Here is a 15,710-nt window from a genome sequence, read left to right on the forward strand (position 1 = left end):
AATGGGCTGCCCAGGGAGGTGGTGGAGCCGCCGTCCCCGGAGGTGTTTAAGAAGAGACTGGATGTGGCACTTAGTGCCATGGTCTAGTAGACAAGGTGGTGTTGGGTCAAAGGTTGGACTCGATGATCTCAGAGGTCTTTTCCAAACTAGTTAATTTTGTGATTTCAAGTGTCGCGTGGCAGCGAAGGAAAGTGCCGCACAAACCTCAACACTATTGACGCCAACGCGCTTTGTATCAAACCCTGACTTAGCGGACTCGCCCGTCCCACCCCCGTGGCACCGCCCGGCCCGGCCGGGGGGGAAGCGGCGGGGCCCGGCCCGGAAGAGGCGGGATCTCGGCGCGGCTCCGGCGGCTGAGGCGGTGAGGGGCGATGGCGGGGGCGGCCGTGGGGGACGAGGGAAGGAGGGGGCGGCATCCGGCACCCGCTGCCCCCCTCAGCTCTGCCCGGCCCGCCGTGAGGGGAAGGGGCTCCGGCGGGAGCCCCCCTGAGGGAGCCAGTCCGCTCCCTTGCGCGGTGCTTGGCCCGAGGGGGAGGAAGGTGACGGGTGTCCCCGTTACCGGCCCCCAGGGGTGGGTGTGATGTTTAACAGCACGAACCGTGCGGGGAGCAGCGCCCGCTGCTCGCGAGAAGCTGCAGCGGTGGGTCCCCAGGGCAGCGCTACCCCCGCACCCCGAGCCGGGATAGACTCGAGGAGCGAAATTCCTCGGAGATGACTTGTAATAAAAACTAACGAGGTTAGCTCATGGCAGAAGAGAGGATGAAGTCACTGGGCATCCTGCAGGAACAACTCCTACACCTGCTGCAGAGAGGTGTGCGCTGCGTCACTGGTGGAGGGGGGGCTGCGGATGGGTCTGGAGGCAGCAGCCCCTGCCCTGTCCTGGCGAGAGGGCAGTTCGGGCCGCAGGAGTGCGGTGCTGATTCCCTGTAAACCCCCCACTTACCTTATACTGGAGCTGCTCATGGGTACAGTGGAAAGAAGCCCAAAACTGGGCTTGATCAGTGAGGGTATATATTTTACCTCCCGGGGTCTAGGAGAAAAGAGTTTCATCCTTCCTTCCTTTCCTTCCAGTTTGCAAAGTGAATAGTGGTCCTGCCAGCAAATCTTTGGGAAACAGCAGAAGAGATTAATCAGGAAGTCTACAGGCAAAGGCTTTAAATACTCTAAGTTACCTGGGGTCGTTAAAACAGTGAGCGTAGAGCTCACGCTGTGTCTGCCATTAAGCCCAGATTTCTTCTGATGGCCAGTACCAGATAGCACCAATGTCCGAAGAGCAAATGCACATATATAAAAATAAGGAAACTAAGGCCTTAAACACAAATTGCATTAGAGAGGCATATTATGAGGTAATTTTGCATCCTCTTACGTGCTGTCCTTTCCCAGAATCAAATTATTAACACATAAATTATTGCAAACCTAATTATTTTGCTTATCTTCTATGTGTGTTTGTAGGCTTTCCATGATACCTTACCTTAGCAAACTTTTCAAGCTGATCATAGTAATGTTTTTCCTGTCAAAAGTGGATTAGGAGTGGTTGTGGAATGTGTTCTGAAGAAGTACTTTTTTCTATTAATCATATCTGGTGTCTGCCCAAAAGCTGTGTTAATCTGAGTGTAACTTTTCACTGTCCTTTGTTTTCATTAAGTGGATTTTGGTAGCTATTACAATGAGAGTCATCATACATTGCTAAAGCCACTTCTGTTGTGTTCATGTTTAAAGTTTTCAGAATGACTTCCTTGGCTGACATGCCCCCGAATTATGAAACGATGTTTGCTCATCGATTCACATCAGAAGATAAAGAATACCAAGAATACCTGAAACGCCCTGCAGATCCCCCTCCTATAGTTGAAGAATGGAGAAACAGATCTGGTGGCAACCAGAGAAACAGAGATCGGTACTGATTTTTTTTTTTAAAATCTTGGTAGTTTCACGAGTATATAGTTAAATGATTATTTATTTCAGAAGAAATCTAGGAATTTGTCCTGTTAATAGAAGTATCTTGTTACTTCACAGGCAGCTATGCTTAAGAGAAATAATCTTCTCTGAAAAGTGTTGAGGTTTTATATTTTCTGTGTATTGATAGACAAAATTTTTGCATTGTGTATTAAAGTACTAAATAATTTGATTTTCAGTAAAGAATGAACTGGAACCACTGAACCCACTGCCCTGGGGTTTGTTACTGCTCAGCCAGGAACATTTTTCCAGAGGAGAAAGATGGGAGTTCTGCAAAACTAAGCAGCCTATCTTCTGTTGGATGATAACTGGAAGTAAAATGTGCAAAGGAACAAGCTAATAGTGTGAATTCTGGACAGCTAGCAACAGATAAACATTTAATTTGTAACCTAAATATTTGCTGTACTTTGTAAGATTAGCCTGTGGTTCTTTTATCTAGTAAAAACGACTAAAATCAATCATCTAATCTGTCTAGCAAGTGCAATGTTACCTGCCAAAGCAAAATACTTTGAATTATTTATTCAGGATGTAATCACAGCTTTTTATGGAATTTTGGACATTTACATCTGACATTTGAGTGACTGAAAAACAACAATTACAGCATATAGTACATGTGGTAATATTAACACCAGCCTTTAATATAAAGTAGTTAAATTCAGTCCATCTAACAATTGGGAAGACTTTTTAGCTAAATATCTAAATAGGATTTGTGCCTTATCTGAAGAAAAGGAGGACAACATTTTAACTTTTTCTCACCTTAGAAGCTTGTAATTAAGTTAAACACAGAATCAGATTCTGTTTAAAAGAAGGTAATTAGAAAAAGGTGATTGTTTAAGGAAATGTTCTTAGAAAACTCTGTGGCTCTTTGAACTCATGAACTCTTACATCTACACTGTGGCCATAAAGTGGTCCTTATGCAAACTTCATAATTTATGTCAAAACTTGATATTTCTTTTCATTGCAGGTTTCAAGATGGCAGATATTTCAGAGGGGACAGATACAACTGGCAAGGTGACTACAGGTCTAATCAGAGGCCAGAAAGAGGTTGGGGTAATAACTACCAGCAGCACAGACAAGGACAATACGGCTCATCCCACTACGGACAATACGGCTACAACTCCTACAACCCAGGACCTCGCTACCATCCCTACTGATGTACCTGGGGATTGAAAGTCCAGTAATGCTATGTAATAAATTCAGTTAGCTTTCAGTTTTTTTATTTTTCCACAGTTTTACAGATAACTGAAGAATCAGTCTGTTGCTGTTTCTCTGTAGTGTGAAATGAAAAAGGGAATTCCTGTTATGAATAATAAAAGCGTATTATACAGAGTTTGTTTAGAGTCTGTAGATTTTAGATTAAATTTCTATCTCGTCCTTTTGTCTGAATATGTACTAGTACACACCTTCTGTTCCACCACTGAGATTTCTGTCAGATTTTAGAAAAAAAACAGGTCGGGGAGGATAGCTGTGGTTTGTGTGCAGCCTGTAGTAGTGGCACATTGCCTTAAGATAGTTCTTTTTGAAAATAACATACCGTGTCTTTTTGTGGAGAGAAATTCTTAGTTTGGCTTTTGATGGTGAGAAAAGTTTAGTTTGGTTTCACATACCTTAAAACTTAGCAGAGAGATCCTATTACAGATATATTTTCTGGGGTCAGCACAGTGTCTGTTTACTCAATGGCTTCAATTCATTTGCAGAATTCCTCTTAAAACGTGGTCTGAAAGTTGGAATAAAAATAAGTAGTTAAATATGGCTCTTCTTGTTGTAGCAGTTCAGTGATATACAAGTTTACCTCAGAAGTGGAATCAGATTAATCTGTGTGATCTTAAATAAGTTTGGTATGTATGCAACACATTTTGGAATTCCCATTTTACTAAACCTGTAAACCTTTGATGATATTGTAGTTTGTATAAAACACTTTGTGCATGTTATAGAGGAACCATGATCAGTACTGCTCTGTACTTGTACCTGCATGAGAAAATAGCATAAGCAGAGCAGAGTGTTATTCACTTCTTAGAATTTAAGATTTATGGGGATTTTTTTAAGTATTCACACAATAAAGGTATAGTTCACATGTAAGGATGTTTCTGAATATTTCTGAAACCTATTTTTCAACCATGCAGGATTGCAACATTGTCACCTTTGCCAATAGCTGCACAAGGGGCTGTACTGACAGATAAATGTTAATACTGGACAGCTGTGGATTTAACGTAGAAGAATGGCCTACTCAGCTGCAATCAGGAGGATGAGACACACTGTGATTAATTAGAAGTCTGGAGTGTTAATCCACTATCTTACATTCTGCTATAATAGGGTCAGAGTTCTCTATTTCCCCATTTACGTGATAAGCTAATTTGTATCAGGAGAGCAGTGCGTGTCTTTGTACTTGACATTTTCTTCAGCTGCTGTACAGAAACACAGACTCATCCCTGCTGACTGCTGTAAAAGTCATGGCATTATGTGATAAGGAGCACAAATTAGTGCATCTTGATTTAAAGACAAAGTATAGAAGTCAAAAGCACAGTCCCCCAGATCATCAGATGCTTTTAAGAGCTAAAGAGTGTTTACTCTTGATCTTAGAAACACTCACTGTATGTAGCTTCTACATGGTGTGTGATACAAAAGCTGACACAAGTGTCTTCACCTATCTAAGTAGGTGCTCTTTGATATAACACTTTTTTAATATGCTACTCCCTGAAGTATTTGCCTCGAATTCAGTTAGAAATCTTTTCATGAGAGGTTTGTTTTTCCTTTAAGGAGTTCTACTGGATGAAATGCACTTTTTTTAACCCTCATTAATATAGCAGAGCCTTTACAAAGGGAGATACAAAATCATGCTAAGTTCTTACCTGTGCACTATGGAGAACCTGCAAGTTGGTACAGTGGAATTCCCCTTTTAATGCAGAATCACACGAAGTGCCAAATCCTCCTGACTCCAAGAAGGGAGTGCATGTCTTTCTGCGAAGAGCCTGATGCTGCCAGCTATGCCACGGAAGTCAGGCTGTGCCAGGATGTTCTTCCTTACCATCTGGAGTAGCATCTCAGGTTGAAATAAAACCCAGCAGAAGGAACACATTCTGTTTCATCTGTTGCCTTTCCTCAAGCCCAACAACTATTTTATATTATTATTTTTCAGCTAGTGAATGAAGAGTCCTAGAATGGCTTATGTTGGAAGGGACCTTAAAGATCAACTAGTTCCAGCCCTCTGCCATGGGCAGGGACACCTTCCACTATCCCAGGTTGCTCAAAGCCCCATCCAACCTGGCCTTGAACACTTCCAGGGATGGGGAACCCACAACTTCTCTGAGCAACCTGTGCCAGTGTCTCACCACCCTCACAGTAAAGAATTTCTTCCTAATATTGTCTAAAGCTTCCCTCTTTCAGTGTGAAGCCATTACTCCTTGTCCTGTCATTACATATCGTTGTTAAAAGTCCCCCTCCAGCTCTCCTGTAGCCCCCTTAGGTACTGGAAGGTGCTATAAGGTCTCCCCAGCTTCTCGTCCTGGTTGAACATCCCCAGCTCAGCCCATGTTCATGATGGCATGGTGAAGCACTCCTCCAGGGATGTGCAGCTAAGCATTCCAAAAAATGGAAGGTGGTGCAGTATTCCAGAAAATGGCAAATCCTATCTACAACGTTGTGGCCAAGCTGTAGAAGCAGACAGATCAGGATGGTCTAGGTGGAAGTTATGAATTACAATCACACATTTTACGGTCTCAGCTGTCTTATTCTGAGTTTCTTGACTATGAGACTAGAAGAGAGACAGGCCAGTACAGCTTCCCAGCTTGTGTTTTTACATTCTTGACTCCATCTGCCTTACCAGTAGAGCTCTCAATTCAGCTTTAAGGGCCTGTATTATTTACAAAACTTTTCCTTGGAACAATTACGGCAAGAGTCTAATTTCAGGGGATGTAGGGAGGGGAAAAGAGTACATTGCTAAATAAAGGCATGTCTTGCACCAGACAGAAAGGTAAATAGAATTCAAGATATATTACCTCAGTTTCCACTTCAATGAATTAGTATTTATGATAAAGTCCAAGCTAAATAAAACCAGTTAAGTGTTGCCTGCAGTTATGGTTTGTGCATCACAGTGTGTTACAGATGACAAAACTGAAGCTGAGTAACTTTAACATTTGCAATTTCAAACACTACAGAAATTGTTTGCTTTAACTATGCTGGAGATTGCAGGGTAAACATTAAATCTGGAATCTGACTTTAAGAGATCTCTTCCATCTGACATTTGCTCAGACATCATTATTATCATGAATAAAACAAAGATAAGGGTTATGTACTAAAAAATGACTGCCACATTACCAAGAGTGTTAACACAAAGTTATGAATAAGGCTTTGCAGCAGTTCTAAATCCATTCTTGAACACATATAGCAATTTTGCATGGATTGTTAATTGATACTGAAGAATAATCATGATAAATTACAGGTGCTGTGGCAAACAACTAAGAAAATTCAATAGCTTCCATACAATTTCTTAACTAGCACTTGAAAAAATGCTAAAGGCTTTCAAATCACAGCTAAGCCCCTAGATACTTGAAGGCAAAAGAAAGTGCACAGTAAAAAAAAAAAAAATCTTAGTGTGATTTGTGAGATCCAGTTTTACAGGTTTTCAATGCTATTCAACCTTTATTTTATCCAGTCTCTGCAGCTGGGAATAGAAATGTGCAGATGTGCTTTGAAAGATTAGTTGGAACTGAACTACTTTCAAGAAGCTCTCTAGTAGAGATTTCAGACTGGGAAGACAAACGATTCTGATCCACAGGCACTCAACCTTATCATTACTGACTTTAAGTTCTACAGAGTCAAGAGAGTCTCTAACATATAGAGCCACCCCTCCACCTCTCCTACCTTGCCTATCCCTTCTGAAGAGCTTGTAAGCATCCAGGCCAGCACTCCATGTCATTACATGACAAATGTAATTTGCGATATAAATATAATCAACATTCAACTCCTAGAACAAGAAAGATATTTAATCTATATTTAAATATATTTTAATATATTGCAGGAGTTATTTATTTGAATATATTTAAACTCATACTCATACAATTTGCTAATAAATATTCTGCTTAACCAAGAAACATGTCCACATTTGCTTCTTATACTGAGATGCAGGGAAAAAGCTTTTTGTATTAAATTAAATGGAAGATTTTACCTGCCACCAGCCCTATTCCTTAGGGAGGACAAAAATCTCTGAATTACGCAACTCTGGGGAATTTTGCTGGCTGGCCCAATTGTGCAGTCATACCTTCTCTAACTCTGAAAAACAAAAGAGTAGGAACATGAAGCACGAAGGAAGGGAAAACAGGACTGCTCCCTACAGCAGCTACCGACTGCCTTGGGAGCAATTTAACAAAACTGCATCTCCCTTGCCTTTCATTTGCCAATCAGGAGAAATTACTGTAATCTGTCCCCTTGTCCCTGTATGTTAGAAGAGAGCTGCATAACCCTGCTTGAATTATGCACAGTGCTGATACTCTAATGCCCAGGAGCTAAGCAAGATTATAGGGCAGATCAGGTTTCCCTGAAAGCACCTAGGAAAAATGCAGCCTGATTCGAGACACACGGAGGTAAATCAGGAGATCAAAACTGATCCAGCGGCTCCAGCACTGCCAGGAGAGCTGATGGCAACCGTACTGTGGTGGTGCACAATGATTTTGCCTCTCAAGAGGTTTATTTTTTGATTAGGCCCTGCAGGCTGGAATGTATTTTTGTGTTTACCATGGCCTATATTTTTCTTCAGAAAGCCTGGATTGCACTTAGTGGTTGTCAGTCCTCATTTGCTTGTGTGAAACAGCAATGCCAAAGTGTTACTTCTACAGAGCTCACCCCTGACTTTCCAAGTACCCTGCCCTGTTAAAATGCAAATGTATTACAAAAGATGGTGGAAGTTGCTAATAACTATGTTTTACTCCAACTCTTAATAAAACACACAACAGGGTAAATCATATCAATGCTTACCTTCTGTGTTATTTGTGACTAGCACAAAAACAAATTACTGTTGTCTTTATCCTAACACAGAGACTTTTTTTTTCCAAATCATATTTCAACAGCTGGACGACTCCACCAGTATGGTCTGCCTTCTATTGTCATTTTTTTGTTGTTGTTGCATATTGTATAATTCAAACTTTGCTTCATTAATAAAAGATGTCTCAATAACAAGGATCAAAGCTGCTCCTGTTTGTTGTTTGAAGACAAAAAAACTTATCTATTCAAGAGACGAGTTCAAGTCAGGAAAATAATGTAGTTATTTGTTATACAAGTACAAAAATAATGAAGGCTCAACCTCATCCATGAAAAAAATATTCTTCAAGGATTTAAGCAGAAGCTTCAAACTGAGACATGTTACATATTAAAAAATGATTAAGAGACTAACCTTTTTCAATGCTCTTGTTCCATGTGAAGAAAGACAATTTGGTATTTATATACCCACATAAATTACTTAAGATTATAATCAGTACTGTCGAGATAGAGGTTAGAAGCCCAAACACACTGTAAGATATTTCATACAGCTTTTGGTCAGGTTTAGCATGATCAGAAAGTGGATGCTTTTTGTCCAAAGTCATGTCTGAAGTTTATTTCTGAACAAATGCTTGAAATGATACATTTTTCTATTGAAAATGTGCTCAAGAAAAATAAACAGTAATAACTGCCAAAAACAACCAGCCCCAAATAATTACATATTCTTTTTACATAACAAGAAAATTATTTTTTCCATAGCAAAAGCCTGGTTTTCAGTCATCACGTCCTCTTGATTTAAAAGTCCCACTGAGATCTAAACCAAAGTATGTTTAAGAATACTGCTTCAGTGGTTTTAATGGTATGAGCATTTAAATACAGAATAGCAAACCTCTGGAGCTTAGATCAGGTTAGTGCAAGAGCTCAGTGGGGACACACATTCTTCTCAGGTCAAGCTCATATTACTCAGCTACAAGCCACACACTTGGAACACCCACTCTGAGGGGAGCTGATGGAGCATCAAGCCTGGGGTACCCATCTGCTCCTCTAAACCCCAGCTACAGCTAAACTCCTGTAAGAATGTAAAGGAGCTTTACCTTAAATTGCCAACATAGGCAAATCCTATTTTTCCATCCCTGCAACTCAGAGGATGCTTCCATCAGAACAATTAATTTTATTTTTCTTACGTTCTAAGAGAAGATGGGAGTGGAAAGGTACATTGTACAGCTCTGGCAGTGAAGGGAAGGAGCATGGCTGAGCTAAAGGAGCGTTTCATGGCTACTTCCTCATGTATTCTGCAGAGGAGAGTAAGTGTTAAGATTTGACTGTTGGTCATCAATTGACTATGGCCACAGCACAGCCTGGGGGGAGGGAAACAAAACCAAAACGAAAAAATAAAAATAAAAAAGACGAATTCCTTCCTCCACAGACTCCAGGGACCTCCCATCACAGAACAAGCCTGCAGAATACAGAATCTGGAAGCAGTTAAGCAGCTGGCTCATTACACTGGCAGAGTTTAAGTCCTTAAGTAAGGTGGACAGATGCAAGGGACAATAAACAAATCGCTATTTATCACATATCCTGCAGTCTGGGTAAATCCAATTGAAGAACCTCTTTAGACCTCACCAGCAGGATTTTAGTTTTCAGAGACAAAATGGATTTAGTGCCAGGTAATAAAAGGTCAGCCTAATCTTACTTCACACCTGCATTAGGCATATTCTTACTACTGACCTAAAAAATTTTTTTTAATCTGATTCTGCTTTTACTCTCTCCTTCCTATCCAGGCACCAGGCTGCTTATGTCAGATATATCTGTTACTAGTTTGTCATATTCTTGAGCACTTCTGAAGACAAGACCTTTTAAAGCTACTTTAAAATTCTAAAAAGACAATTTTGCCACGGTTCCAGTCATGCTTTCTGAACTAAAAAGAAAGCGAAAACGATGTTTTCAAAAATAGAACCAGACATGTGTGTTACATGCTCAGCTACAAATCACATTTAATGCTTTTGTGTCTCAGTTTCCATCTGTAAAACTGTGGTTGTCTGCCCTGTTTTCCTCCTCTGTGCTCTGTATTTTGGCTACAAAACCTACCAGGCAGGGGCTACTCCATATGAAGCATAGGTATGGTTTATAAATCTCAGCTGGGGTCTGATGTCCCAGCACAATGCATTAGAAACATTCTGGTGAGCAAATTAAATTGTTTGCTGATTTTAAAATATTTTTTTTACTAAACCCAAAGATACTATGAAGGCAGTGACTTGATTTAAACACTGTCTTTATGTCACTCCATAGTTATATATAGCATATATGTATGGAATTCTGTGGTCTAGGAAGCTCTCAAAGCAAGACCTACACTAAAAAATAAGTGATTCTAATGCTATGGGTGTAGTAGAAAAGACCTTAAAAAATTTAAGTGGCATAAAGACAGCCTCATCATAGCTAAGAGGTACATGTAATCCAGTTTGATAGTTAACACTGAATTTTATGGAGGTGAATTAAAAATGAGAGGGCAATCTATGCAGACTGGATTCCACATCAATAAAACTTGTGACAGTTACTGTATTGAATTTGCTATTCACGTATATTTAATTGATTTTATAAACATTCTCGCACACACCATACAATCATTGCAAGGGTGAGCAAAATTCCAGACTTGTAAGTATTACAGAGCTTGCTTTTTTTAAAAAAGAAACAAGTTGATGCAAAAATGTTAATGCAAACAACTAGAATTACATAGTTAAACATCTGAGTTTCAAAAAACAGAAAAGGTAAAGTTGTTCTTTGCATCTACAGCAAAAGAAAAGAAAATACAGTGGTGAGGGGAGGAGTGGATGGGTCAGCTGTCATGGAAGAGGGGATGCAGGAAAAGGAAAGAGAAGAGTGATAGAGCAGCCATTGCAAAAAATATGCCTTATGAGGAATAAAAAATCTTGTTCTAGAGGAGTCTATTGAAAGGTTAGTGTCCTTAGTAGCTGAGAGGATGAAATCATCTAACTGAAGATAAAATACAAATCTATTTAAAAGCCATTTGTAATTGATGAGAACTGGAAGACAAAGATGGCATCACAGACCGTTGGCAAGAGAATTCCTCCATATGGCATCTATTTCTCATTAATGCTCTGGGGGAGGATCCTAGACATCCCAGCAGGTCCCGTTGTGACTTTGGATTCAAAGCTGTCCACACACTCAGCTGTTCTCTGGCTCAACTCCACTTTTGCTGCACATGCATATGGCACACAGCAGTGCTACAGGACATGGGCTAGTGAATGGCTTCTGACTGTTAATTTCTGTCTCTTTAGATCACACCTCCCATACAATGGTTTAAAAGGCGGAAACACGTCCATAACCAAGACATGGTTCAGAAAACCTTCTCAGGCTCTTCATGTTTTCTGTTACTAAAGTATAGCAACTTTAAGGATTGCTACAAAACACTAAGAATTGTAACACACAAAAAAAGGAAAGGTAATCTTAACAAGTGAAGGTCAACTAATTTTTGATTATTCCCAAAGTGAGCATCAAGACAACCAAAATGTCAATCCTGAGTTAAAACCACATCATAATCTGCATCTTGCTTTCATTTAGCAAAAATTGAGCATGGTTTTACAACAGTGTCTTATCTAAATGGAAAATTCTTTACTTCCTGTCCATCACCATCCTTTTTCACTCTACCTGTTGGGATGCCTCCATACCATCATCCCATCCCTCCATACACAGAACATTTGTAGTTGGGCTTGTGGTTATTTGCCCAGTCCAATTTTAGATGAATTAAGGGACAGATTTTCCACACTTCCCTCTGAAAGCTATTCTCTGAACCTATTCTCTGAACCTCTAGAGCTCATTGCCAATTCCTTCTTTCTTAACGGGAAGCTCTTCTTCCTCTACACCGTTTAGCATCAGCTACAGATTGGTTATTTTGGGACAGCTTTGTTGTGGAACAGCATGGGGCAGTGACCTTATAGTATTTTTGTCTGCACCACTTGGAATAAAAGCAGCCTATTCAGAGATCCCAGCTGAGCTCAGGAGAGTCCAGGATCCTTACAGCATCTACCAAAATCTCCACTAAACACTCCTACTATTGTTTGCAGAAGGCAAGTGGAGTTTAATATGGCAATCTCAGGGAACTACACAAGAATGCCTCAGCTTCAACAGCTGAGAGGAGCTTATTAAAAAAAAGAAAATTACTGTAGGTATTCAAAATCATTGACACCTCACTAGGCATTGTCTGGGTTAACACAGAGGGGGTGGAGAACACTGCAGACTTGAAAACGAGGAAAACAAAGCATAGAATTTACTTGAATTCCTATGGAATAAGCTGCTAAATAAACCACACTTTTTTCTGTGAGCACAAGAGATGTAAATATATAGGAGCAGTCAGTCCACTGCACGTGCTGAGAATCCAAACAAATGTTACAATGCATGAAGGATTTCGTGCATGTAACATCTGCATCACAACCGGGGTGGGGAAGGGCCACGCTGGGTCTGCTGCTGCCAAGGCTGGCAGTGCCCTGTGTGTCCCCGTGACATTGCCGGCCTGCAGGCAAAGCTGGAGAGTGCACAATTTGGGAACAGGGCTGATTATCTGCCAGCAGCTGATAAACTGCAGCTTCCCATGCAGTAACAGCAAGGCCTTCTGTTTTAGGTAGCAAAGCACTACAGAGGAATCACTGATCTGTAGTTATGATTTTATTTAATTCAGACAATTGTTTACTTTGTGTCCACATCTTACTCCATTTCCAAGTCAAATTAGCACATCAGTTCAGGTTAAGATAAGCAATACATCCTGAATACTGATACAGGCCAGAATGTGATTATACTAAACTCAGTTTAGAAATCTTTTTCATTGGCTCTTTGTCAGGAAACTTCACTATACAAAAAAGGAAACAAAGGAATAAATCAAAGACAGTATACTTAAGGAACAATTAAAATGGGTATTTTAATTCACATTTGTAGCCTTCTAAGAGCTTTCAAATTTATATGGCTTTAAATGATAATGATTTTGACAAAAACATTTTTTCCTCTGTGAAAGGTATTAACAGGAAATTGAGAAGCTGAAGGAAAATGAAATTGCATTTTTCACACTTGTGATGAGCCTATTCTAACAGCAGTGGGAGAGGTATTTATCATGCATAGTCTGTCCTCCTCTTTGGATGCTGTCTTCCAATTTGGACTGGAAGCACTGCGTGTTAGAGGATCATTAACCAGGGTCATGTATATCATCTCTCCCTCACAAATGAACACTGTAAACACTGCAACAGCCACAGAGACACTGTATAATCAGGGCCCAAGGTAGACTTTGTGGCTCACATAAGACAAAGTAGACAGACTACACTACACAAATTTTTCCCTAAGACATACCCATCCCAAAGAAAGGGCAAGGCAAGTGTCTCACAGCTGCTGCAAGGCTCCTTGGAGCTGGTCTATCTCATGTGCAAAACACAGAACCTACAAAGACACCTCTGGCCCTGGGGAACCCTGCCACCAAGTCTTAGCACAACCAATACTATTACCTGGCTTCCAGATGGGCAGTGTTCTTATCCCTTGGATTACACAAAGTTTCAAGCACATGGCAGGAGTTTTACCCTGTGAACACATTATGAAAGAAGATGGGAGGTAAATACCACCTCACACAAACCATGATGTAGGGACTGAGTATTGTTTCATGGAACAAAGGTCTGGGCCATAGAGCTGTATCACATACTGCTTTCACATCTGCACACCACAAAAAAGTTTGAAATAGTGTCATAACACTGGCTGCATAGATTTATAAAGCAATCAGATCCCATGGTGAGAGGTATAGAGGTATACGGAAGCATTGCTTTCTTCACAGTTATATTCCTGTCTCTGGGCACTAAATGCAGTATCTCTGACTACTAAATGCACTACTAAAATGACAGGAAACTAATTTTTGAAACTAAATTCGTTCCTAGTTGGTTTCTCCCACATAAACCTGTCCTTTGGCACTCTTGACCCTTGGCATTTTGGAAAACACTTTAGGTTCCTCTTTTTGCCATAAAAGAGGGGAATGCAATGCCTGCAGTAGTGAAGCGAGCAAGATTTTCACCTCCTTCCAGGAGTCTCATGATCTACTTTTAAATCTTTTTCCATTACTATTTAATGGTATTATAATTACTGTTAGTCTCTAGTGTTCAGAATAATCACAAAACAAATACAACCTTGATTATGCTCTCATTATTATTTGTATTACAGTGACAACAAGAGACTTTGAGCTTTACCAGAGGAACAGAGGAATGTGCATCTTCAAGAAACCACATCTAATCTAGAATGAGAATTTGTAGGTTATTACAAACAGAAAAAATGGGGGAAAGGGATAAAACAAAGAGGTTGTTATACCTAGTTTATATGCTCTTATTTGCTTATTTTAGAAGTCTGACTTTTTCTTTCAAAAAGGTTCTGTCCTTCAGAAAACTGGACACATATAGATATAGGATAATATAAGACTTATAAGATAGCCAGCAGTCCTATTCTCTACAGTTGGCTCAAACCTTATTATTTAAGATAAGTTCTTCTCTAAAATCCTTAAATGCAGCCATCTCCCTGCTGCCACTCCAACATTCACAACAGTCTTGATAGCTTATTCTCTTGTGCCAACCCTGCCTCCAGTCACACTTTTTTGTTGCAAACAAGAAGTCACAGATTTATTTATCCTCTAAAACTGTGGGCTGTATTTATCCTCTAAAACTGAACAGGCATGTAGCAGTAGACCAAAGGCTCCTTTGTGAAGAAAGCATATAATTTGGAAGACAGATAGATGGTTGTCTCTTCTGTTCAATGCTGTTCACAGACAGCAAAGCAAAGGAAAATAAGTGTTTGATTTACTCTCTCACATACTACACTATCCAGTGAGGCAGCTAATCAGAAGACCTAATTTAAAGCATTTCCAAGTGATTTCATTTAAACCATGAAGTGTCACTCTCTTCTGGTGTTTGTACTTTTGCAGCAGTGAAAATTCATATAGCAGAGGGGCTAGGTCTGAAATTCAGAGATGAAAGGTGCCAATGACGGGTATGAATTTCTCCAAGTTCAAATTTGTCTTTAATTAGAGTCTTAACGCTCTTTTTTCTGACACAGAAATAGAAGCACGTCTCATATTTTGGCACAATTTTTAATACAGTCCACAGTTCTCTTCCCCTTCAGAGCCAACTCACCGTATCCACCAACCTGAATGAGCATTTCTGGCAGCAGCTCCTCCTGCTGCCAAAGGCTGGAGGTTGGGCTCCCAGGGCTGCCAATTCAGCATAATGGAAAACTGTGGGAGATCTCACAATACTTTGGACAAAGCTCTGCAGATAAGACAAGACCCTGGGAGCTGCAGTTGGCTGACTCTGGTGTCAAAGAGATGTGCCAGCCTCTCACAGCAATTACGAAGTGTTAGTCCTGCCCTGCTGTGAGGGGTAATAGTTCAGTCACCAAAATGAAAAAATACTGGCAAGATGTGGCTGCCTTTGTAGAATCAAATTACTTAAATGAGACAGGAAGGCAGAATAGATGAAATACTTACAAGCGGCTCACCAACCGTTCCATCTGAATTTGTATTTTAACCCAACACCAACCACATCAATTGATGCTCTTTCCATATTATGCATTTATGACCCTCACATGAACCTATAATTTCAGAAGATTAATCTTTCCTTCCAGAAAATTTCAGAGTGCCATTTAAGAGCTCAGGAGTCACACCAAGAGGGCCACAGGTAATATAATTTTCCCACCTAGATTCACAGATTGCAAGTAAAAAATAACTGCGAAAGTTATATTGCAAATTATTAGATTTA

General features: G+C 40.2%; 1 protein-coding gene across 9 annotated transcripts; it reads left to right on the plus strand.

Moving 5' to 3' along the window:
- Window positions 1–265: 265 nt before the first annotated feature.
- RAMAC (RNA guanine-7 methyltransferase activating subunit) lies at window positions 266–4,032 on the plus strand. Of its 9 annotated transcripts, none has more exons than XM_027688507.1 (5): window positions 299–361; window positions 639–640; window positions 1,072–1,189; window positions 1,720–1,894; window positions 2,918–4,032. In XM_027688507.1, the coding sequence occupies exons 4-5, from the start codon at window positions 1,728–1,730 to the stop codon at window positions 3,105–3,107; spliced, it is 357 nt and encodes a 118-aa protein (XP_027544308.1). In that variant the 5' UTR covers window positions 299–361; window positions 639–640; window positions 1,072–1,189; window positions 1,720–1,727; the 3' UTR covers window positions 3,108–4,032. The 9 variants fall into 9 exon arrangements, with proteins under 9 accessions (XP_027544311.1, XP_027544308.1, XP_027544313.1 ...); XM_027688512.1 differs by having other exon boundaries at window positions 316–361; window positions 1,072–1,145; XM_027688510.1 differs by lacking the exon at window positions 1,072–1,189 and having other exon boundaries at window positions 266–361.
- Window positions 4,033–15,710: the final 11,678 nt, after the last annotated feature.

Source organism: Neopelma chrysocephalum, unplaced genomic scaffold (assembly GCF_003984885.1).
Source record: "Neopelma chrysocephalum unplaced genomic scaffold, ASM398488v2 Primary Assembly neopelma1_75, whole genome shotgun sequence".
Classification (NCBI taxonomy): Eukaryota; Metazoa; Chordata; class Aves; order Passeriformes; family Pipridae; genus Neopelma; species Neopelma chrysocephalum.